This window comes from Rhincodon typus, chromosome 29 (genome assembly GCF_021869965.1).
Source record: "Rhincodon typus isolate 14 chromosome 29, sRhiTyp1.1, whole genome shotgun sequence".
NCBI classification, from domain to species: Eukaryota; Metazoa; Chordata; class Chondrichthyes; order Orectolobiformes; family Rhincodontidae; genus Rhincodon; species Rhincodon typus.
This window is the reverse complement of record NC_063360.1, coordinates 38362873-38388894: the sequence shown is the minus strand read 5'-3', so window position 1 is coordinate 38388894 and position 26022 is coordinate 38362873. Positions and strand designations below refer to the sequence as shown.

Genomic DNA, 26022 nt, shown 5'->3' with positions numbered 1-26022 from the left:
GACGGTTGAAGAGGACCTTGGTAATAACTTTTTTCCAAGGTCAACAGCAGGGAGATTCCCTGTAGTTACCACAGTTGGACTTCATCATAGGGATGTACAGTTTGGCAACGGATCCCTTGGTCCAACTCGTCCATGCCGACCAGATATCTTAGATAAATTTAGTCTTATTTGCCACCATTTGGCCCACACACCCATAAACCCTTCTTATTCATATACCCCTCCACAAGCCTTTTAAATGTTGTATTTGTACCAGCCACCTCCACTTCCTCTGGCAGCTCATTCCATACATGCACCACTCTCTGAATTGGAAAGTTGCCCCTTGGGTCCCTTTTAAATCTTTTCCCCCTCACTGTAAAGTGATGCCCTCTAGTTTTGGATAACTGAACCCTGGGGAAAAGACCTTGTCTATTTGCCCTATCCACGCTCCTCATGATTTTATAACTCTCTAAGGTCACTCCTCAGTTTCTGACGCTCCAGGGAAATTTAGCCCTGGCCTTTGCAGCCTTTCCCTGTAACTCAAACCTTCCAAACCTGGCACATCCATGTAAATCTTTTCTGAACCCTTTCAAGTTTCACAACATCCATCCTATAACAGGATGACCAAAATTGCCTGCAGTATTGTATAAGTGGTCTAACCAATGACCTGCACAGCTGCAACATAACCTCCCAATTCCTTACTCAATGCACTATCCAATAAAGGCAAGCATACCAAATGCCTTTTCATCACTATCCTATCTAACTGTGCCTCCACTTTCAAGGAACAATCAACCTACACTCCCCCAGGACCTTACCATTAAGTGTATAAGTCCTGCCCTGATTTGCATTTCCAAAATGCAGTTCACATGGTGCGTAGCTGCAGCAGGAGCTCTTTGCCTCTGCAATTCAGTACCTCAGTGTGGATACCATCTGCTCCAGCAGCCTTGTTCTCAAGCTGGTGGACGGCCCTCTGTTCGTGCAGGCTGGGGTGTTGCTGAGCTTGTGGTGTGTAGCATGCTATGGGATGCGTTCAAGGACATTCAGATCGATGACAGCCTCCGAGTGGAGGAGGTCTCTGAAGTGCTTCCCCTAGTATTTTTGATGATTTCTTTGTCTTTGAAAAGAGTTACAGCAGTGACGTAGGGCCTTGGGAGTTTGGTGCATAAGTGGCCTTGACAGCATAGACAAAACCCTGCATGGTTGTTGGCCATTTGTTGGGCCTCCAGTGCTTTCTCCACCCACCACCTGTTTATGCTGCAGGTTTGTTGTTGGACTTCGGCCTTCAGTCCCCGATAGATCTGCCTTTTCCCTTCCAAGTATGGTTGCTATTTTACACTCGGAAATGCCATGCGCTTCTGGCTTATCAGTTCTTGGATCTCCTGATCATTCTCATAAACCAGTCTTGGTATTTCCCGGTTGAATGACTGAGTTTTGTAGGCATTGAGGGTAGACCAGAGGCTGTTGGAATCCTGTGACTCAGTGTCACCAAGGGTTGCGAAGTAGTGGAGAGGAGCTCATTGTATGAGGTTATCATTACTGGGTCTTTGAATGCCTCAGTGTTGAACTTGCGGCACTGCTTCTGTCTATGCTGTGGTGGGGCTATGTTTATGTTTATGTTGATCCTGGCTCTGATCAGGCGATGATCAGATCCTGCCATAGTGCGGGTGATTTGAACATCTTTCCGATCCCTTGCTCTGACAATGATGTCGTCAAGGAGATGAGTGTTTGAAGTGTAGGTGCTACCACGTTGTCTTGTATTTGTCCCTAAGGCAGAACAGTGTGTTGGTGATGAGGTTGTATTTGTGGTGTTTGGTCAGGAGAAGGGTGCTGTTGGAGTTTTGCTTCACTACTTCCTCTTTCCCGATTACATTGCCCCAAAGGCCTGCACTTCTGCCTACTCTGGCATTGAAGTTGCTGAGGGCGATTAGTTTGTCTGCTGCAGGGACCTGTGAAAGAGATTGATCAAGGCTGGAGTAGAATTCCTCCTTGTCCTCAGCTGCTGTATGAAGCGTTGGTGCATGTGCGCTGAATACCGTGACATACAGGTTCCGAGCAAGGGCGAATTGGAGTGTCATGAGATGTTCGCTTTTTCCGCAGGGCAAGTTTTTGAGTTGGTTTACCAGTTCATTTTTGATGGCGAAGCCAACTCCATGTTTGCGGTGCCCTTCGGCCTTACCCATCCAGAGAAAGGTGTACAGGAGGTTGAGAGTAGTGAGGTCATGAATAAGGTTTCAAGGTCGCAGGAGTGTACCAGCAGGCAGGAAGGTGGTTTGAAGTGTGTCTACTTCAATGCCAGGAGCATCCGGAATAAGGTGGGTGAACTTGTAGCATGGGTTGGTACCTGGGACTTCGATGTTGTGGCCATTTCGGAGACATGGATAGAGCAGGGACAGGAATGGTTGTTGCAGGTTCTGGGGTTTAGATGTTTCAGTAAGATCAAGGAAGGTGGTAAAAGAGGGGGAGGTGTGGCATTGTTAGTCAAGGACAGCATTACGGTGGCAGAAAGGACATTTGATGAGGACTCGTCTACTGAGGTGGTATGGGCTGAGGTTAGAAACAGGAAAGGAGAGGTCACCCTGTTGGGAGTTTTCTACAGGCCTCTGAAAAGTTCCAGAGATGTAGAGGAAAAGATTGCAAAGATGATTCTGGATATGAGCGAAAGTAACAGGGTAGTTGTTATGGGGGACTTTAACTTTCCAAATATTGACTGGAAACGCTATAGTTCGAGTACTTTAGATGGGTCAGATTTTGTCCAATGTGTGCAGGAGGATTTCCTGACACAGTATGTAGATAGGCCAACAAGAGGCGAGGCCACATTGGATTTGGTACTGGGTAATGAACCAGGCCAGGTGTTAGATTTGGAGGTAGGAGAGCACTTTGGTGATAGTGACCACAATTCGGTTACGTTTACTTTAGCGATGGAGAGGGATAGGTATATACCACAGGACAAGAGTTATAGCTGGGGGAAAGGCAATTATGAGGCAATTAGGCAAGATTTAAGATGCATAGGATGAAGAAGGAAACTGCAGGGGCTGGGCACAATTGAAATGTGGAGCTTGTTCAAGGAACAGCTACTGCGTGTCCTTGAGAAGTATGTACCTGTCAGGCAGGGAGGAAGTGGTCGAGCGAGGGAACCGTGGTTTACTAAGGAAGTTGAATCTCTTGTCAAGGGGAAGAAGGAGGCTTATGTAGAGATGAGGATTGAAGGCTCAGTTAGGGCGCTTGAGAGTTACAAGTTAGCCAGGAAGGACCTAAAGAGAGAGCTAAGAAGAGCCAGGAGGGGACATGAGAAGTCTTTAGCAGGTAGGATCAAGGAAAACCCTAAAGCTTTCTATAGGTATGTCAGGAATAAAAGAATGACTAGAGTAAGATTAAGGCCAGTCAAGGACAGTAGTGGGAAGTTGTGCATGGAGTCCGAAGAGATAGGAGAGGCGCTAAATGAATATTTTTCGTCAGTATTCTCACAGGAAAAAGACAATGTTGTCGAGGAGAATACTGAGATACAGTCTATTAGACTAGATGGGATTGAGGTTCATAAGGAGGAGGTGTTAGCAATTCTGAAAAGTGTGAAAATAGATAAGTCCCCTGGGCCAGATGGGATTTATCCTAGGATTCTCTGGGATGCTGGAGGAGATTGCAGAGCCTTTGGCTTTGATCTTTATGTTGTCATTGTCTACAGGAATAGTGCCAGAAGACTGGAGACTAGCAAATGTTGTCCCCTTGTTCAAGAAGGGGAGTAGAGACAACCCTGGTAATTATAGACCAGTGAGCCTTACTTCAGTTGTGGGTAAAGTGTTGGAAAGGATTATAAGAGATAGGATTTATAATCATCTAAAATCACTGAACCGGAGGGGTGAGTAGTTTATAAAATAACTGGGCTGGTAGGAGTTTATATAAGCAATGGGCTGGCGGGGTGTTATAAAATTATTGGTGGTTGTGTAAACACTGGCAGGGGGTTGGGGAGTGATACAAACTCTTGCAGCAACAGGAATTCGGGCGAGCAGGCGGTTTGTGGGCTGTGCAACCACTGCTCGGCCCCACTTCGAGCACCAGAAAACCCAGTTTGGAGGCAGTCAGGCAACAAGAGGAGCAGTGCTTGGGCCTTCGTCCTGGGAGCTGTGTGATCAGGAGAGGTCGATCAGAACATGAGGAATAGAAGGTAAGAGAGGGAGGGAAAGCAGGCAGTTGTAGCAGCCGCCTGAGTGAGTGCAGGAGGAACGGATGATATTGTTGGAAAAACAGCGGAAACAGGGCGAAAAACTGGAGGACAGAAAAGACCTGTACTACTTCACCAAGAGGCCAAACTTGTGATATGTGACAGTTCTGAAGAAGGGTCACTGGATGTGAAATGTTGTCTCTGCTTTCCTCAGATACTGCAAATCTGTTGAGTTTCTCCAGGTGTTTCTGATTTTGCTCGTGATATATGAACTTGGAGATTGAAGAGTACTAGGAGAGAATTTAGATGCTATAAGCTGAGGTTGATTCATCCTTAATAAAAACTGAAAGAACTGTGGATGCTGTAAATCAGGAACAAAAACAGAAGTTGCTGGAAAAGCTCAGCAGGTCTGGCAGCATCTGTGAAGGATTTACGACTGAACCATCATAGCAGAGCCACCCAGGAAGTTGAGGCAACTTAGATTACCTGGAGAACAGTAATTTTTAATGTTTGCTATTCCATATATCTTATCTAGTTAGGTAATTAAAAGGCTAATTGGTCAGGAAAATTTGCACCTTCCACAGACCATAGGAAAGGATGTTTAAGTGTTGTGGAACCATAGAGATACAGTAGATGGAATTAACATAAAGACAAACTATAGTATAATTTACTGATGGGACAGGCTCGAGTGACTGAGTTACCTCTTATTCCTGAATTCTTTAAATATCATGGAGCTAGGAATTGGGCTTGTAATTTAATTGTGGAGCAGTGAAATGTTCTAGACATTCCCAACTTGGACCAATGGTACTGTGCCCTCTGCCTTTGACTTCTCTTTTTGGAACAATGTCCTATAAGAAAGGTTGGTTGCAGGAATAGATTGTAAATGTGGGGACTGTTCTCTTTAGAGACTGTTGAGAGGAGATTTAAAGAAGGTGATCAAAATCATGAAGGATCTGACACGAGTTGATGGCGAGCTATTCCCATTGTAGATGAGTTAAGAACGAGAGACTCTGAATTAAGGTGATTAGCAAAAGAACACAGATGACATGGTGAGAAGCTTTTTTTAGGTAGCATGTGATTAGGAATGTATTCTCTGAGAATGTGGTAAAGGCAGATTCAATCATTGTTTTCACAAGGAAATTAGATCCAATGTCTGAAAAGAAAAATAAAGTGGAGAAAAGGCAAAGGAGTGGCTGAGCTGCTGGTTATAATGGGCCATATTGCCACTTCCTGTGTTGTAACAGTTCTATGATTTATAAGAAGTGTTTTTTGTGTTTCTTGTTTTGCTTTGTGTGCATGCAGTGAGTAATGGATTAATAGCTTTGCAGAAACTCTTAGATTGTTTCTTACTTTCTGGTCTTGGAAACATTCCTAGCTTATAATAACTTTCCCAGCAAGAGGAAGGGAAGTCATATTATATATCAAAGTGTGATGCCTGGAAATGGTGTTGAGGAAATGCAATTGCTTTTATGTTGTGAAATATGCTTTGGGACTTATTTATTAAGAACATTCAAGGTTCTGCACTGAGTTTTTGTATTCTTATTTTCTCCCATTTCCAGAAGTCTTGAAGTGTTTTTCATTATCCTTATTTAATGCTGCCAGTAGTAGTTTGGTCAATAGCACACTTGCCTTTGAGTCAGCACTCCAGAGATTCGAGCGCAGAATCTAAGCTAATACTTCTATACCGGTACCGAAGGAATGCATCACTACCACTGGTGCTGTTTTTCAGATCACATGTTGAACCATCTGACCCCTTAGCTGATGTGAAAGGTCCTACATGACAATCTGAAGAACAGGGAATGTATTCTGGGCTATTTATCTCAAAATCAATGTTACTGAAATGGATAATCTAGTCATTGGTGTTTGGTTTCAGTGCTTTTGTCAAAGTGTGTGCAAACTAGCTGTTTTTGTTTCCCAAGATGCAACAGTGTCTAAATTTCAAACACTTCATTTAATGCAAACGCTCTTTCAGACATTCCAAAGACTTGAAAGGTTGTGAATCTGTCTCATGCAGCAGTTTTCATCAAATACTGACAGGTGTTTACAGCACAGGAGGTGCTTGTTGATTAACAATCTTACTCCACTAATTCCCTTTCCCAGCTCTTGGCCTAGAGGCAATGCGAGTGAATATCTAAATACTGCTTAAATTTTACGAGATTCTGTTTCACCTGACTCACCTACCTTTTCAGGCAGAGTTCCAGACTCTCAGCACACTCTGGGTGAAAACATTTGTCCTCATCTCCCCTGTTAGATTTAAGCCAGCAGGTAGAAGGCTGTGTCCTCTCCAAGTGCGGGTATCATTCTGTCTGTCAGAATTCTTTCTAATAACTTCCCAACCACCAAAGTGAGGCTGACAAGCCTGTAATTTCCTGACCTATTCCTTTTCCCCTTTTTTTAAAATAATGGAGCAACATTAGCAATCCTTCAGTCCTCTGCAACTTCCTTGTGACCAGAGTGGAACTGAAAATTATTGCTAGGGCCGATGATATCTTCTCCTCCCTTGCCTCACTCAATTACCTGAGATGCACCTTTTCTGCGCCTGCAGATTTTTCCACGTTTAAGGCAGCTAAACCTTCTCTCTCTGTTAATTTTGTCTAGTATTTCATTGACCTCCACCCTTGTGTCTGTACCCACGTTATCCTTTACTTTGCAATGGTGTTTGAAGCATTCACTTGAGGATTGTGTCCACACACAGGCTACCACTGTGGTTTCTTTAATGGGCTCTAGTTATTTTCTTGCTCTTAATTTTAAAAAAAAACTTTTGGCTTTCCTGTATTCTACCCGTCAATGCTTTCTCATGCACCCACTCAGTTTTCCCAATTTCCTTTAAATGCTGCTCTCTCTCTTACCCCTTCCTCCACCACCACCACCACCACCACCACACAAGCGCACTCACTTTCACTTGCACACTTAGCATTGCGAGCCCTCACTATGTGGCATAGCTTTTCATTTTCTTAATACTAACCTTTATGTTCCTTGTCATCCAGAGTTCTTCGGTCTTGGTCCTACACTTTGCCTGGCAATCTCACTATTTTCCCTTTGAATGCCTTCCAATGCTCTGACTGTTTTATTAACAGGTAGCTGCTCCTAGTCTAGTTAGGCCAAATTGTATCTTATCATTTTCTGTAACTATCCAAATCTAATAGAGTTATGGTCACTATCTCCAAAATGATCCCCTACCGTTAAACCTTCCACCTCTGTGGACTCCTTTCTAAATATTAGGTTCAGAATTGCCCCTGCCCTGTTGGGTTTTCTACATACTGGTGAAAAAAATTCCCCTCGGTGCAGTTGAGAATTTTTGTTCCTGCCCTCCCATGCAGAATAAAACTATCGAAATTAACATTTGGGTAGTTAAAAATCCCTAGTTCTCACAGCCTTGTTATTCTTATACTACTTTGAAATTTGATTATATATTTAATCCTGTATCTTTCCTTGATTGTTTATACACCCCCAACAGCATGTTTATCTCTTTGCATCTACTCATATGGCCTCATTTGATGGTTCTTGCAAGATATCATATCTCTTCGGTTTTATAATTAATTCCTGGATCAATATTGCGATCCTCCCCTCTTCTATCTCTCCTCTCTCTCCTCTCTCTTTTGTCTGAATGCCCTTTGACCAACGATATTGAGTTGCTGCTTTGTCCATCTTTCTGCCAAGTCTCTCTCTCACTTAGGATTTCCTATTCCCTCATGCCTGTCTGTACATTCAACTTGTCTATCTTATTCCTCTGCATCCTTGCATTAAAATACTTTCCATTTAGCCTTGTTAAACTAATTTCTTTCTTTCCTGGCCTATGTTTCTTCTGCCTTTTAAAGTCTTCACTTCTGTTTTAACTTCTAATTTAATTTCTGCTTCTCTACCTTCTGAATTATGTCTGGATCTCATCTCCCTGCCTATTCAGTTGAAATCCACTTCAGCTACAGCAAATGTTGCTGCTTGGATGTTGATCCCACCTGTTCCAGTTCAGATATAACCTGTCCAACTTGTACGTATCTCACCAAAAAGGAACAGGCACAGTGCCTCAGGAACCTAAAGCCCTGCTCCAGCACTATCTCTCCAGCTATATATTCATCTGCTTTATCCCTCCAATCGTCCACTGCCGTGCAATGGAGAGTATAAGTAATCTGGAGATTATTACCTTTTGGAAGTCCTGCTTTTCAATTTCCTACCTAACTCCCTAAAGTCTGCCTACAGGATCTTATTTCTCCTTTCTATGTTATCGATCCCAACGTGGACCACAACCTCCGGCTGTTGAGACTGTCCTTCAGAATGCCTTGCAGCTCTCCTGCGGCATCCTGGAGGCAACGTGCCATCCTGGAGTCACAACTATAATCACAGAATTGCCTGACTTCTCCCCACCTCGCCTATATTCATTTAACTTTTGTGGGTTGATTGAAATGTTAAAATTGAGGGACATTGTGCCTTTAACCTTGTGGTCTGACCTAATGTTTCCACTGGATGAACCAGTTTTAAGTGTCCCACCTCTCCTGCAGTTATTAAGTTTCCCACCAAATCTTCATCCCGATCTGACGAACATCCCTCCTGTTGATTTACCTGTTCTTTTTTCCAGTCCCTAAAGCTCTCGTGTCCTATGTTTTCTGCCTGTTAATGTAAAATGCTGCATTTGCATTTGTGCGCAGAGCAACGCAGAGTGTTCATGTCACTTTAAGCTGTCAGAATTTAGTCACTTTTACAAAAATTAGAAATCTTATTCTTCTTGAACTGTTTTTGTGGACGTTTAGAAATTTTTTTTTGTTACTCTATTCTAGTGACACTTGAGTTCTGTTACCATACAATTTTGCTGCTAACTCTTGCTGCAGATGTAGTCAGCAGAAATAAAACAGAATATATTGGGAATGTTCAGCAGCTGCTTCAGCATCTGAGAATTGTGAAACAGATTTAACAATTTGGGTTGATAAGCTCATACAATACAATAAGTTCTGGTAAATACAGAGGCAGGGAAAGGGACTAGAGTAAGACCAAAAAGAAACATCGGTCTTCAGATGAAAGGCAGTCCCAAGAAAGAGATGATGCGGAGGTGCCAGGGTGTTGAACTGGGGTGGACGAGATCAGAAATCTCACGATGTTTGAAAAATAAATCTTTTGGATTATAACCTGGTGTCATGTGATTTCTGACCAAGTAAAAGAGAATTACATTAGCATAGCGTGTTTTGCAACGTTGAGTTGTTCCAAAGCATGTTACAACTAATTGAGTATTTTTGAAGTGTAGTTACTATTGTACTGAATGATTCAATGGTAAAAGGGTTGGGTATAATCAAAGAAGAGAAAGATGAAGTCTTGACAAGGTGTAACAAGGAAAACCATTACCAAAGATAGTATTAAAAAAGAATGTGATAATTGTTGGAAATTGTTGACACTATTAAGTTTAGAATGCTGCTCACGTTAATTCTGCTTTCTTCCTTATGATGGTGTGTCTCTTTTAGTCTGTCTGCCTCAGATTTCTGCCTTGCTATCTGATGCTGTTTGTGCATGCGGATCTATAGGTGGTCTCAATTACAATTCTTGGGATTTTTTCCTGTTGTAATTTGACCACAATCTCCTCAGTTAAACTGAGACTGCATCTGTCTGTTCCATTAGTTCAAGATGATGTTAAAAAAATTCCACAGCACATTTAGGACTAGCCAGCATTCATGTCTGAACCAAAAACAGATTGACCAATCATTCATCCCATTGTAATTTTCAGGAACTTGTGCGCAAATGACTTCATGTTTATTTATACAACAAAGACTGTATCTGACAGGCATTGAGAGGTCAGTGTCAGGCACTCCATACAATCACTTTGTGTTATTAAACTGCAAGTCAACTTTATGTAAATCTTCAGCCTAGTGTAGCCACAATCTTTGACAAGGAGTTCCTTAGGCTGTAATGCAGCTATAATTCCTAGTTGTAGGGCTATTTGTTGTTTTCTGTTATCTATAAAACAAGTTTATAACTGTAACTAAAATACTGGAGAGTGTTGACATTGGACAAAGTCATTTGCTATTGTTGAAGTTTATTACTCTGTCTGATTTCATCTTCTATTTAAATTCTTTGACCATTTTCCTTCATTTTCTCTTATCTCTCAATCCCTTGGACAATGTTGACAGGCACTGTTCAAGTGTGACTGGGTTTTTGGGCAAGCCCTCAGTGGAGGTTGGCTAGCTTCTCTTCCAGTTTGATGGGCTCTGAAATGCATGATAAACCCAATGTCTGCGATCTACACACACTGCCGCAGGCAAGGCAGCTGGTGTTTGAAGAGTCGGGTGGATGCATTGTTTGGAGTCTTGTGCACCCTCTCTTTGATACCTCAACTTTGCTTTGATATGTTGTCAATAAAGAGTCTGTGTGTTTGGTTCCTTCCTTAATAAATCTTTTCAATTTTGGTCAGTCACAGACCATGGTCTCCCACGAGTCAGGGACTGTGTTTCACTTCTCATCAGTTGTTTCACGGACATCCTTAAAGTGTTTCTGCTGTCATAACCAAGTCCTAAATACAGTTTTTGCATTAGGAGTCTGGAGGCAGGCATATAAATGATATGTCCTTCCCACTGGAGCTGCCTTTGAGTGGTTAGTGCCTCAATGATGGTAGGCAAGTTGTCACGGGAGAGGATACAGCAGTTGCCACTGGATTTTGAGAATCTCCCAAAGGCAGTGATAGTGGTGCTTCCCCATTGCTCTGAGGTTCCTACTTGAACACATACTGTATATGTAAATAATGAGCACCACTGCTTCATTATAATTTAATTATAAATTAAATTCAGTTGTGCTTGAACCCAATATGCACTTGTTTTCCAACATTCTTCAGAGATCATGGGGCCATGATCCCTGGCCAATATGTCTTTCCTCAAAACTAGCGATACTAATGAATCTCATTAACATCATCATACGGCAGAAATCTTCACGCATGCCAGAGAAAAAAACTGGGATCTTACCTGTATAGTTGAATGTTCAGCCATTCCCATTTGTTCTAGGTGGTTGAGAAAGCTGCTGTCTGGCTGACTGCCATCCTTTCTATTCACCTTATCCCAACATAATAGAACCTTGAATGAAAGTCTGTCTCTTGCAGCACTTCTTTTCATTTTTAAATACTGCCTCAAACCCAGTATCTTCAACCAAGTTTCTCTTTCACTACTCAATGGGCATATTTCCACTCCCATCTGTGAAATACCTTGCAGAATTATTGTGTGAATGGTGCAGTTTATCACTGTGTCATGTTGGCGTTTAGTGTTGTTTGGCTTTTGCAGTACTTTATACCTTGTTTCTGCCCAGTTTTCCAAACACTGTCTCATAGAAATCACTGTTCGAGCATATGTTTTGGTTATGGTGGCTCCTTTTTAACCACATGCACTAATTTTAGTAGAAAATGCCTAAACATAATCGAGGTAAATTTACTTCAGCCTGTTATATCTTGTTAACAGACATTTTCTGTCATTCTGTATCCAAGGAATGAAAACATTCCGTTGATTTGAAAAGCTCTCTCACTGATCATTTTCCCAATAAATATACAGGAAGGTTAAAGTCTGCATGTATTCACCATCTGGAGGCATATCAAGATCACGTCAAACAATCGTGTCTGTTAGTCACTTACTATTTACTAATCGGAAATGTGAATTACAGCATCTAGATTCCAAGCTACCACATGTTGGTATTGGCTAATAGATTGCACAACACTGATTGTTCAATACTGCATCTCTGCACCCTTCCAGTTGTGGCCTTTTATTCATCGCAATTTTAATTGCCCCCTCCACTTGTACCTACGCCCTCAACCACCCAGGCCCCAAATTCTGAGTTTCCTTCCCTAAACTTTTCCTCCTCTCTCTCCTACCTTATAAAGCTTTTTAAAACCTGTGTTTCTGGTCAAACTTCTGTCATCTCCTTAATTACCGTCATATGTTGCTTTATGTCAAATTTTATTTGTTGATTGTTCCTGTGAAAACTTATGACCTTTTGTAACATTGAAGGTGCTATATAAAAGCAAGTGGTTGTTCTGAGGCACTAACCCCTTTTGTGATTCATCGCCATAGGATAATAAAACTGGCTGCTTACAGTGTAGCAAGTCTATTTTCACAGGTTGGTGGTTCTGTTAAATCCATTAGTTCAACCTCCTGGAGTCTCGTAGTTGTGTTCAGAGAGCACTATGTTGCAACAATGCCTGATATTTGAATTAGTTAAAGGTGGAGTGTTTTTCCTGCTCACCCTACTTATTGCTGCAATAAGCAATTTATTAATGACCTCAGTCCATTTTTTTTCAAGCTGTTGTTATGACGTAGCAGTTTAAATACTTTGTGACATCCTGTCCAGAAAACACATTAACAGTGGAATTGGAGATTCCTGGAAATGGTGACTCAATTGCTAGTGGTGGAAACTGTGCATGCACTGTGCCTGAACCAACCGTGTCCACTCACTTGCTCGCTTCTCCTTTCATGCTCGCCCACCCACCATACTGCTATAACACCTCTACTCAATCACACATTTGGATTCAAGTCTCTCCCTTTGCTCGTTAAAATGATAATTGTTCTTTTTACTGATGTTATTGATGAAAGGCTTGTCAGATAGTTTGCAATCACACTGTGATGGCGTGCTGCCTGCCTGTGATGGTCAGCAGGTCATAAAGGATTACATAGCATGAAAGACGTAGGAATGGGCCATTCGGAGCATACCAGAGTTTATGGTCCATTTGAGCTACCTTCAGTTTTTCTTTTATCTAAGTATGTCATTATTCCTTTCTCCCTCAAATGCTAGTCTAGTTTCCCCTTAAGTGAGTCTGTATGATTTGCTTCAGTCACTTCTGTGATTTCAAGTTCTATATTCTTGCCACCTTTGGGTAATGAGGTTTCTTCTGATTCCTGGCATGTGTTGATATTGATAACTTCTAGTTATGCTCTTTGTGTATCCACTCTGTCATATTTTAACTTTAAGGACTTTTATTAGGTCACCCCACAGCCATCTTTTTTACAAGAGACACAGATCTAGCTTCTCCATCTTTTCCTGCTGTGTTATTCCCACATATTCTTGGTGTCACCATTGTAAGTTTTGCTGCCCCCCACCATCTCTATGTTCTGTACGATATATGGTGAGCAGAACTGAACACAGTAGGTGAAATATGTTTTAACTAGGGTTCATTGCAGGTTTGGCATAGCCATCCAATGCTTCAGTTCTATCTTTGCTGAATTAAAGCCTCAAGCTTTTTTTTTAATGGCCCTGGCAATCTACAGTGCATTTTTTTAGTGATTGATGTCTTTATACTCCTAGACTCCTTTGTTCTATTGTTCCTCTACTCCACGTTGACTTGAGCTTCCAAGTAAGGTGACTTCCCAATTTCTCTTACCAAAATATACAAGCTCATATTTACTGGAGCTGATCTGACGAGCAGGCACTGACATGAAATGTTAACTGTTTTTCCGTCCAAATGTTGCCCAAACTTCATGTTCCCACCAGTTTCTGTAATTAAGCAATGTCTTTAATAAACTCAAATTGCTTATTTCAGGTTTGCCAATGCTGGCAAGGCTCAGATTGTGAGTTGGATAAAATGGGAATGAAACCTTCACTGATCCCCTTGTGCCAATATGGGCTAGTGCCTGTAACATGAAAATTGCTGCAAGAGTAGCAGCTTCTAACTCAATACAAAGCATATGGTCCTCTAGCTGTTGTAACATAGCAGTTGTTCAAGCTTTCCCATCAGTCACACCATGATTCTGTAAGTGTCTCATATGATGTTCAAGTAAAAACATGTGATTTGTGTTGTACTTTACTGGGTACCTTGCATACAGTTCTTGTGGTGCAGAGGTAGAATCCCTACCCCTGAACTGGGAGACCTGGCTTCAAGTCCCCACCTGCTCCAGAGGTGTTTAATAACATCGCTAAATAGGTTGATCAGAAAAATAGGTTAAATTTTTTAAAAATTACCTTGCATACAATTCATCACGGTGGCCTTTTCTGTATAGTTAGATACAACAGGAATCAATAGGGCAAATTACCAATTCATGTATTTTTGGTTGAAGTAGGAATGTTGGCCCAGTCACCATGAAAATTTCCTGTATCTTTCTAAGTAGTGTCATGGAATCTTTTATCTGTACCTAAATGGGGAAATACAGTCTCATCTGACAGTATCTCTGACAACGTAACAGTCCTTCAGTCTGGCTAAAGAGTCAGCTTAAACTAGGCCTTGGAGAGAGACCCGAGCCTATGTACTTCTAACAGAGGTATTAGTTTTCCGAATTGAACTGAGACTGACTTTTTTTTTTACATTATTCCCATTGTTGCCTTGAGTTATTTATTTTACAACGTTTGAATTTTTCTAGTTCGACCTACACTCAGGGATTTCAATACTTGTTGAACGTCTTTGAAAAGTATTGGGTTTAGACTTTTCAAAAATGCTGTTTTTGTTTTCTCTCCAACAGCGGATCACCATTCCAAGGCCAGATTGCCCAAATGAAGTGCGCACATTCACGTTTTACCTTTGTAATGTCGGCAGGGATAATCCCCAGTGTAGCTTTGACTGTATTCAGCAGTATCAATCCCGGTAAGTTTCTGGTTCTGCTATTGTGCCTGAGACAGCATTTTATGCCTTATCTCAAATGTATAGAACAGAGCCAGGCGTTTTTCTCAAATAGGCTGTGCCAATGATAACGCTGCACAAACGCGGCCTCCTGCTTCATTTCATCTCACTTTATCAGTATATCCTCTTAATCTTTTCTCCCTCATGTTTATTTAGAGCCATAGAGTCCTACAGGCAGGAAACGGACCCTTTGGCCCAACTCATCCATGCCGACCAGGTTTCCTAAACTGATCTAGTCCCTTTTGCCTCTGTTTGGCCTGTATCCCTCCAAACCTTGCCTGTCCAAATGTCATTTAAATGTTGTAATTGTACCCGTCTCTACCACTTCCCCGGCAGCCTGTTCAATATACGGCCCAGCGTCTGTGTGGAAAATTTGCCCCTTGGGTCCCTTTTTAAATCTTTTCCCTCTTACTTTAAACCTATACCCCAGCCTATGCTATTCATCTTGTCTATAGTCCTCATGATTTTATAAACCTCTGTCATCCATCCAGGGGAGAAAAGTCCCAACCCATCCAGCCTTTCCTTATAACTCAAACCTTCTAGTCTCGATAACATCCTTGCAAATCTTTTTTGCACCCTTTCCAGGTTAATAACATCTTTTCTATAGCAGGCTGACCAGAATTGACGCAGTATTGCAAATGTAGTCTTACTAATGTCTTGTGCAGCCGTAACATGATGTACCAACTCCTGTACTCAATGCTCTGATCACAGAAGCCTAACTCCACCTTCACCACCCTATCTACATGTAATGCCACTTTCAAGGAACTACCTGCATCCTTAAGTCACTGTTCGACAGCACTCCCCAGGGCCCTACCCTTAACTGTGTAAGTGCTGCCCTGGTTTGTCTTAGAAAAATGTAACGCCTCACATTTATCTGAATTAAAATCCATCTGCCATTCCTCGGCTTGCTGACGCAGTTGATCAAGATCCCCTGTTCTCTTAAATAACCTTCTTCAATGTCCACTATGCCATCAAATTTGATGTCATTTGCAAACTTACTAACCGTGTTTCCTATATTCTCATCCAAACTGTGTTTATATAAATGATGAACAACAGGGGACCCAGCACCCTCTGTTTCCTACCGCCAAGCTAATTTTGTATCCAGTTGGCTAGCGCTGCCTGGATCCCATATGATCTAACCTAACTAATCAGTCTACCAGGCGGAACCTCATTGAAGACCTTGTTAAAGTCCATGTAGACAACACCACCTGATCTGTCTTCATTTATCTTCTTGGTCACCTCTTCAAAAAACTCAGTTGAGTCTGTGAGGCACGATTTCCTATGCACAAAGCCATGTTGACTATCCCTTGCCTTCCCATATGCATGTAAATCCTGGCTTTCAGAATGCCCTCCAACAACCTTCCCACCACTGATGTCAGGCTCACCACTGTAAATCCCTGGCTTTCCCTTACAGCCTTTCTTAAATAATGGCTCAACATTAGCCACCCTCCAGTCTTCTAGCACCTCATCCATGGCTGTTAATGATACAAATATCTCTGTTAGGGGCCCCACAATTTCTTCCCTAACTTCCCATAATGTCCTGGGCTACACTTGATCAGGTCCCAGGGCTTTATCTACCTTTATACTTGTTAAGACCTCCAGCACCACCTCTTCTGTAATGTGGATACTTTTCAAGACATCACTGTTTATTTCCCTAGGTTCCATGTCCTTCTCCACCATAAATACTGGCGCAAAATATTCATTTAGGATTTCACCCATCTCCTGTGGTTCCACAAATAGATGGCCTTGTTGGTCTTTAAAGGGTCCTATTCCCTCCCTAGTTACTCTTTTGCCCTTAATATACTTGTAGAATCTCTTTGGATTCTCCTTAAACTTATCTGCCAAAGCAGTGTCAGTCTCCTTTCTGCCCTCCTGATTTCCCTTAAGTGTACCCTTACATCCTCTGTACTCCTCAAGGATTCACTTGATCCCAGCTGCCTGTACCTGACACATGCCTCCTTCTTCTGGCCAGAGCCTCAATATCTGTAGTCATCCAGTGTTCCCTACTCCTTCCAGCCTTGCCCTTCACACTAACAGGAACATGCTGGCCCTGAACTCTCATAATCTTGCTTTTGAAAGCCTCTCGCTTGCCAGACATCCCTTTACCTGCGAACAGCCTTCCCCAACCACCTTTTGAAGGTTCCTGTCTAATACAATCAAAATTGGCCTTGCCCCAGTTTAGAACTTTAACTTGTAGACCAGGTCTATCCTTTTCCATAACTATTTTTAAGCTAATACAATTAACACTAACACACCAATCAGTTGCCCTGCCTTATTTTCCAAGAGGAGGTCAAGTTTTGCCCCTTGTAATGCCTTCTATGTATTGAGTGAGAGCATTTTCTTGAATGCACTTAACAAATTTCTTCTCATCGAAGCTGTTAACACTATAGCTGTCCCAGTCAATGTCAGGAAAGTTAAAATGCCCTACGATTAAACCCTATTATTATTACAGATAGCTGTAATATCTCTACATATTTGCTGCTCAATTTCCTGTTGACTGTTGTCGGACCTATATTATGATCCCATCAAAGTGATCCCCCCTTCTTATTTCTCAGTTCCGCCCATATAACTTCACTGGACGACCCCTCAGGAATATCCTAAATATTGCCGTGATGTTTTCCCGTTTCAAAAACGCCACTCCCCCTCCTCTCTTGCCTCCCCTTCTCTCCTTCCAAAACATCTGTGCCCCAAAACATTGAGCTGCCAGTCTGGTCCTTCCCTCAGCCATGTAGCTGCAATAGCTATGACATTCCAGTCCCATGTTCCCAACTATTGCTTGAGTTCATCTGCCTTACCTGTCAGGCCTCTTAGATTGAAATGAATGCATTTTAATTCATCAGTATTCCCTCATTCCCATGCTTCCCCTTTAAAGTATCAGGGCTATCCACCTCAATCACTCCATGTGATTTCCATTTTTTTTCCACTCTCTGGGTAAAGACCTTTCTCCTGAATTTGGTATTGGATTTATTAGTGGCCACCTTCTGTTTATAGACTCCTGCTGTTGGACTCTCCTACAGTTAGAAACTTTTTCCCATCTACCGTAACAATCCCTGTTCATATTTTCGGTCTGTTTCAAGTCATCCATCAGTCTTCTGCTTTCTAAGGATAAAAGCCTTAGCATGTCCAATGTTTCTGATAGGTATATCCCTTTGTTTTCTTTTTTAATCCACCTCTTGGACATGTTATGACACATGATTGGAGCAGCTGGGTCTTGAACTTAGGCCTTCTGGCCCAGAGGTACAGACACTACCATTGTGCCACAAGAACTCTTATCCCTCAGTCTTGTATCATTGTTTCTGAACCTTCCTTCTCCAGTACTTCACATCCTTTTAGTAATATGGAAGTCAGGAAAGTGTTTATTTCAAATCATTACTAATTCAAATCATTACCCAAATTTGAGAGAGCACATACGTCAGTTGGAACACCTGTAGAATCAGATCTTTAGCATGCTCATATTACATAATCCAAAATGAGTACTCTGGCAAATTGTATCGCACAGTTCTTGTATGACTGTACTGTATGATTCTTTTTGAGCTCACAGTTGACTATGGAAATTCGGGTATATCTTGCTCTACAATCCAGTACAATTGTAACAAACTCAATATACGGTTTCTACTTCTGATTCTACATTTCATGCATACAAGACCCATGAAGCAGTTTTGCAATAACAACATAAAGTAAGGAAGATTATTATTATAATCAGTGACCAGATCAACACCTCCCAGACCATTAGACATTGTTGAATAATCCTTCAACTCCCCATTCGTTCCTTAGTCCAACTCCATGAATTACTCCTGTTCAGCAGAAAGTTGTTTTAACTCATGATATTCTGATCCCACAAATGTGACGCACTGCTATGCTAACACTGTATATAGTACACAAAAGTGTAGTCAAACCAGCTATGCTGCTTTTCAGTTCTGATGAGTAGTGTGACGATATAGATCAGTCACAATTTCATGGCTGTGCTTGCAGACACCAAGGAGGATGTGCATTAGCATTTGTAAATATTACAAATATTACAAATATTTATAGATACCAATTAGTGACACTTTTAATGAATGCATATACGGAGTCACAGAAATAAAATGTAAAACAAAGTGCAGCTTTTATGTAAAAATTTAAAATTTGGCTTAATATTGTGCACATGCACAATAGGCAATAATTGGTGATACGTTAGTCACAAATACCAATTAAACAAACACTTTTAACAATGGCATATTGTGATAATATTTTAGTGATATAAATGAAATGTGGAACAAAGTACAATTTTTCTTTCAAAATTTAATAATTGTCTTAATATTATGCACATGTGTGGAACACTAGGTATCAGCAGTCTGGCATGTTGCAAATGAATCCTTAATTTGGCTAATTATTTGTATTCTAATAAATAGAGTGCCAATTTCTCCAGCTTCTCCATGTAATAATACTTCCCCAGCTATGGAACAATCATAGTGGGTCTCTTCAAAATTATTTCCATGGCATTGAAATCATTCCTCAAGTAATACTTTGAAAACTTGACACATTACTGTAATCACTGATCAATGATTTACAAAGGTTTAGCTTTATCATTATTTCCATACCTTACTAATCCCAGCATCCCACAATCTGTCTTTTATACTGTTTTATCAATTTGTGCCTTGCACTTTTTGAAACTTCTATTTGAGTACCAAGTCTGTCTACTCCTTGTAAAGACATACCTTTTCACGCATTTCTTCCTTGCTTAATCTTTCTCCCAAATCCATTGAATTATATTTCATAAAATTAAGCTTCGCCCGACATTGGCTAAACCTAGTTATTCTTTTCTCTTGAAATTGCCTGAAATTCTCTTCATAGCTAAATTAGTTCTGCTTTTTTTTTTTGTTTTTACCCAAGTTCAGATCATTTATTAACGTTGACCTCTTGAAAGCTGCTGTTGAAATTCCACTGGTCTAAAAACATCTGTTAATCACTGCTCTCTGTTTTCTGAATTTTGACCAATTTTCTTAACTTCGCTTAATATTGTTAATTTTATAAACAGGCCTCCTGTTTTCCCTCTTGTCAAATACTTCATATATGTTACTGACTGACATTTCTTTATCATCACTCCCTTTCGCCATTCAAATTGACAGTTAGGAATTGACCCCACACTGCAAAAGGAAAAAGGAGAATGCAACATCCAAAGTCTCAAGACCTCTCATTTTCCCCAAATAGACTCTTATGTGAAGAATGCCGAAGTGTGTCCAGAATCTAGGTCACTGAAACCCCAGCTGGACAGTTAAGTTGATCAAAATGAAAGGTTGTTTATCCAGTCCTGATGATCCTGCCTAGGACCACACGTGGTTGCCTGATCCTTCAAGGGCAGATTATTGTGAGAAGTGGTTGTATTACTGCAGTGCAGTGCCTTTTACAGAAGGGAGCAGTGAACTATACAGATGTTAAAGTACTCCATATATTTGATTGTTGTGTTAACCATTTGTGTGAAATATTGCAGGTATTGCTTACATGGGACTTTGAGCCTCTAATTAGAGTTTCATAATCTTTCCTTTTGAAAGAAGGAGAATATGGCAAGTGCAGAAAAATTGGGTGTATCGTGGGAGGTTGCAGAGGGAAAGAGTGCACGCAATCACTGCTGTCATTTCAGACCATGCTCTTTAACATCCTTGACTGACCTCATTGCTGAGCTCTGGACATCCCCTTGGGTGGAATTCTATATTGTCGGAGGTACTGCTGTGTTGCATGCTGGGATGTGATTTTTTTTTTTTAAAACCAAGACAGTAATCTCAATCTCTTCTGGATTGAAACAGATCAACACCTGGGGAGTGGGATCCAAAATATAAAGGTGCCTCATCCGTTGATAACCCCATTCGTGTGGATGCCAGCAATGTTCAGATTTTGGCATTGGCAGATGATTGTAACGTCTAATGTGTCTCATAATTATAATCTATAATGTATTGGCAAGAGCTAAAAGTATTTTCCTATTGGAAATGGTGTGGGAATTGGCTGTCGGGCTTTTTTTTTAAAAAAGTTACTTAATAGTTTTGCAGTGAGTGTTGAAAATCACACGCTGTTTTTGTGTGCTCTAACCTTGGCAAAGTCTCAAGCAGTTCATAGCTGGAATTCCAAGGACAGATCTGCACCATTTCTTACGTTGACAAACTATTCCCTCTTTTGTGCACTGCCCTCTGAGAAATGTGTTAAACCAAAACCAGCCATGTTTTTTCATTATGTAATAGCTGATTTGAGCATTGTCATGATTCTACGTATGATTCCTCACTGAAAACTCAGCTTTAATTCCAATACGTAAAATTCGCTGAATGATTTAAGGTGATATAGAAAGTTCCTTAACGGCATTCTCAAACTGTTTGGCTATTAATTAAAGTGAATGATTGGTTAACATGTTTCCTGACTATGTTGGTTGAGGGAAGAATGTTTGTTCATTTGAACACAACCGCACCATGCCATCTTCTGAATACAGTGCAGCTGGGGCCTTGATTTAAGTCTCATCCATAGGCGAACACCTTGCTCTGCAGCTCTCATCCAAGCAAAGGGCTCAGCATAGAATGAGGTTTGGTTCAGAACTGGGAAAGAACAGTTAAACTGACGTTCTACATCTGCTTAGAGACAAAAGGACGTCACTTCCTTTTTGCTATTTGGAACTATCTTTAACAGTTGATCAATTTCTTCATTCTGTCAATGCTGTATGTGCATTATTGCAGCTTGATTAACCTGTATGTGGTTTTGATGTACAGAATCCATATATATATTCTGGGGAAGAGTCACCGGACCCGAAACGTTAACTCTTTCTCCTTCACAGATGCTGCCAGACCTGCTGACCTTTTCCAGCAACTTTGTTTTTGTTCCTGATTTACAGCATCCGCATTTCTTTTGGTTTCCATATATATGGTTGCATTTAACTCATTGGGTAGCCCTGTTATTTTCGCATCTTGTCCACCATGACAACTACCTGATAGATTACTGAAATGATGTGAAGATTGCTTGGAATGGGCTCTACGTAGGGTATTGAACATAGAAACATAGAAGATAGGAGCATGAGAAGGCCATTTGGCTTATAAGTCTCCCTGAGGTCCCCCCTCATTTGTCTGAACTCCAGCGAAAGCTATCCTAACTTGGTCAACCTCTCCTTATATGTCATACCCGCCATCCCTGGAATCAGCCTGGTAAACCTTCACTGCACTCCCTCAAGAGCATCCTTAAAAAAGGAGACCAAAACTGCACGCAATATTCCAGGTGTGGCCTCACCATGGCCCTGTATAACTGCAACAACACATCCCTGCTCCTGTACTCAAAACCCCTCGCAATGAAGGCCAACATACCATTTACCTTCTTTACCACCTGCTGCACCTGCATGCTGACCTTCAGCGACTGGTGCACAAGGATGCCCAGGCCCCCTGCACACTCCTCTCTCTCAATTTACAGCCATTTACGTAGTAATCTGCCCTCTTGTTTTTGCTTCTGAAGTGAATAACCTCACGTTTGTCTAAATTATACTGTGATTAGTTAAGGAATTATGTCGTGACAGTTGCAGGTTTGAGCCATCAATTCCCCCAGAATGATTCTGCAATCAGTACTGTGTTTTTTGAGCGGGAGGAAGGACATCAAAAAAATAGATGTAGGAGAAAGCCGTTCAGGCCGTTGATTGACTAAGCTCGTAGCTGATTTACTCCAGGCCTTAATTCATTTCATGCCAGTTCATCATAGACTTCAACTTCATGATATCTTAAACAATTATCTATCTATCTCTTTGAATACTGTGATCTACTCTTCTCTCCAACTCTCTGGAGTAGAGAATTCCAGACATTAAGTCCTCTCTGGAAGATGAACGTGGCAAATGGAGAAATTTAAATTTAAAAGAATCTGGGACTAAGGGTCGAACAATGGCAATGAAATTGTTATTAATTGTTGGGAAAATCCCATCTGGTTCACTAATGTTATTCAGGAAAGGAAACTGCTATCCTTACTTGGTTCAGACTATACGTGGCTCCAGATCCATAGCAATGTGGTTGATATAAAATTGCCTCTGGGCAATTAGGGATGAACAATAAATGCTGACCTAGCCAGAAACCCCCACATCCTGTGAATAGAATAAAAAAAAACTACCTTGCACCTCTGCTTTTTCATTTCTTTGATATTTTTAAACCTCTTAAATTAAACCCTCCTCCTCACTAATTAGTTTAAAACCCTATCTGCAATCTGAGTTAAATAGTTTGTTAGATCACTGCTTCCAACATGGGTTCAAATGAAACCTGTCTCAGTAAAACAGTTCTCTTTTCCTAATACTGCTGCCAGTAGTTCGTGAAATGGAACACGTTTCTCCCATGTCAATCTTTAAGCTAGATATTTACCAGTAATAATTTTTGCCCTATGTCAGTTTGCATGTGGTTCATGTTGTGATCTAGCGATTATTACTTTTATGGTTGCCTTTTTAATTAACCCCAAGCTATTTGTAATCCCTCATCAAAACATAGGAACAGTACTGCATGTGCTCTAACCAAGCTCCTAAAGAGTTGAAGCAAGATTTCATTCCTCCTGTCCTCTTATTCTCTTAGTAAGGCTAATAGAACATTATCCTTTATCACAAGAGCTCACTGCACCTTCACGTTAGTCTTCAGTGATGCATTGACAAGGACATACAAATCCCTTTGCACATCTACACTTTCCATCCCTGTACTTACCACCCTCTCAGCAATTCAGAAATACTTTGCATATCATTTCTTTGTACCAAAGTGGATAATTTACAAGGGTCGCGACCCAAAACATCAACTTTCCTGTTCCTCTGATGCTGCCTGGCCTGCTGTACTTCTCCAGCTCCACACTGTGTTATCTTTGGATATGCTCAAGTTGTCTTTGGAGCAGAGATGAATGAGGGGACCTGATAGTGGTGTACATGATTGAGGGTCACAGACAGGGTAAGTAGAAAGCAGCTGTTCCCTTAGTTGAACAATCAGTAACAAGGGGACATGCAGGTAAGGTGGAAGGCAGGAGGTTTAGAGGAAATTTGAGGACAGTGATTTCCACCTAGATGGTAGGAGATTTGGAATGCACTGCCTGGGAGGGTAGTTGAGGTGGAAGCCTCACAATCTTTTAATAAAGTACTTGGATGAGTACCTGAAATGTCACAACATTCAAAGCTGTAAACCTAGTGGTATTTTCGCTGGACTGTTAATCCAGAGACCCAGGTAATGTTCTGGGGACCTGGGTTCAAATCCTGTCACAGCAGATGGTCGAATTTGAATTCAATAACTATCTGGAATTTAAGAGTCTGATGATGACCATGAATACACTGCTGATTGTCGGGGAAACCTATCTGGTTCACTCATGTCCTTTAGGGAAGGAAACTGTTATTCTTACCTGGTCTGGCCTACATGTGACTCCAGACCCACACCAATGTGGCTGACTCTTAACTGTCCTCTGGGCAATTAGGGGTGGGCAATAAATGCTGGCCTTGCCAGTGACGCCCCCATCCCGTGAATGAATTTGAAAAAAGGGACTAGAATAGGTTTAGTATTGTTTTGGCAGTACAGACTTGATGGGCTGAATAGCATCTTCGGTATTGTATGAAACACCCACCAATTACCTACCTATTTTCCTGTGACATCACACTTAAGCTCGAACAAATCGAAGCAGGTTGAAGAGGATCTCTGCTCCACTTTTACCTCCTGCTGCCACTTCTCATGCAGCTCTGCTCCTTAAAGCTGCTTTTCCCACATGCTGTCAGGCTACTTGAGAAGCAGTCCGTGTCCAAATTTAGAAGGACCTGGACAATATCACGGCTTGGAGTGACAAGTGCCAAGTAACATTCATGTCACACAAACGCTAAGCAATGACTGTACTGAACAAAACAAGAATCTAATCATCGCCTCTGACATTCAATGACATTTCTATCACTGAATGAATCGTTTATTGTCACCAGTATTTTACAGTGAAATATGATTCAATCCAGTGAAAAGCTTTCATCTGGTGCCATTTTGATAGTTAAAGAATAAGAGAAAATGGAAAGATACAGCTTAGAGAAGTCCTTCTACATATGAGTTTTGAGCTGGCTCAGAATCACCACTGGCTTGCCAGACCAACTAATGTTGAAGTCACTGATCCTCAGGTGCCATCTTTAACCACTGGGTAGATTCACCTTCACCATCGCCTGCACTAAGCACACTAACATTGGAGACTGTCGCCGCGGTTGATGTTGCCACTGTGCCCTTGGGCCATCACTTCATTGGGCCTGCCTTGCTGACATCACAGGCTCGCTCTCCCCCTCCCTGCTGGGTTCACCACCACTCCCTGACCCCACTCCCCAACACATGCACGTTTTGCTGCTGCCGATGCTCATGGAAGGCCATGCCCACTCTCATCTTGCTGAAGACACTGATAAAGGCTTTTATAGAGGAAAGAAAGAAAAAGAGCAAAAGAAGGAAGAAAAATCAAAAAGCAAATGAGTCCCAGACCAGGAGCTCAGACTGCTGCCATCTTTGCCAATTCCGAGATGAATTCCCCACTGTCAACATCTTGCAGGCTGCAATTGACAGGAATTTGAACTGGATTAGTCGTATAAATACTGTAGCTAAAGAGCAGATCAGGAGCAAGGCCTCCTGCAATGAGTAACTCCCTTCATTCTGCACAGCAGTGGAGGTGACATTCCTAGTGGTATTATCATTGGATGCTTGAATCCTGCCACAGCAGATGGTGGAATTTGAATTCAATAAAAGCCTGGAATTAAGAGTCTAATGACAACCATGAATCAATTTTCGATTGTTGGAAAAGCCCAACTGGTTCACGAATGTCAGAGGAAGGATCACTGGACCTGAAACGTTAACTGATTTTTTTTCTTCACGGATGCTGCCAAACCTGCTGGGCTTTTCCAGCAACTTCTGTTTTTGTTCCTGGTTCACTAATGTCCTTCTGGGAAGGAAATTGCCATCCTTACTTGGTCTGGTCTACATGTAACTCCAGACTCTCAGCAATGCAGTTGACTTCTAACTGTCCTCTGGGTAATTAGAGATAGGTAATAAATGTTGGCCTAGCCAGTGATGCCCTCATCCCGTGAATGAATAGGGGGAGAAAAAAGCCTGTCCACCATCTGCAAGGCATAAGTCAGGAGTGTGATGGAATGGTCACCACTTGCCCTCATGCAGTTCCAACAACGCACAGAAGCTTAACACCATTGAGGACAAAGCAGCCCACTTGATTGGCATCAAATTCACTCTTACCACCACGAATACTCAGTACAACAGTGTATTATCTTCAAGATGCACTGCAGAAAGAAATTCACCTTCTACAGTGCCTTCCAAACTCTTAGCCACTACCATCTAGAAGGAAAAGGGCAGCAGATACA

The 26022-nt window shown here is 41.5% G+C and overlaps 1 protein-coding gene across 1 annotated transcript in view; it reads left to right on the top strand.

Annotated features, from left to right (window-relative positions):
• ell (elongation factor RNA polymerase II) overlaps positions 1 to 26022 on the top strand; it is a 139708-nt gene that overhangs the window by 68172 nt on the left and 45514 nt on the right. Inside the window, exon 3 of the mRNA XM_048614073.1 lies at positions 14536 to 14657. Within this exon, the coding sequence (XP_048470030.1) occupies positions 14536 to 14657 (122 nt within the window). The remainder of the gene's footprint in view (positions 1 to 14535; positions 14658 to 26022) is intronic.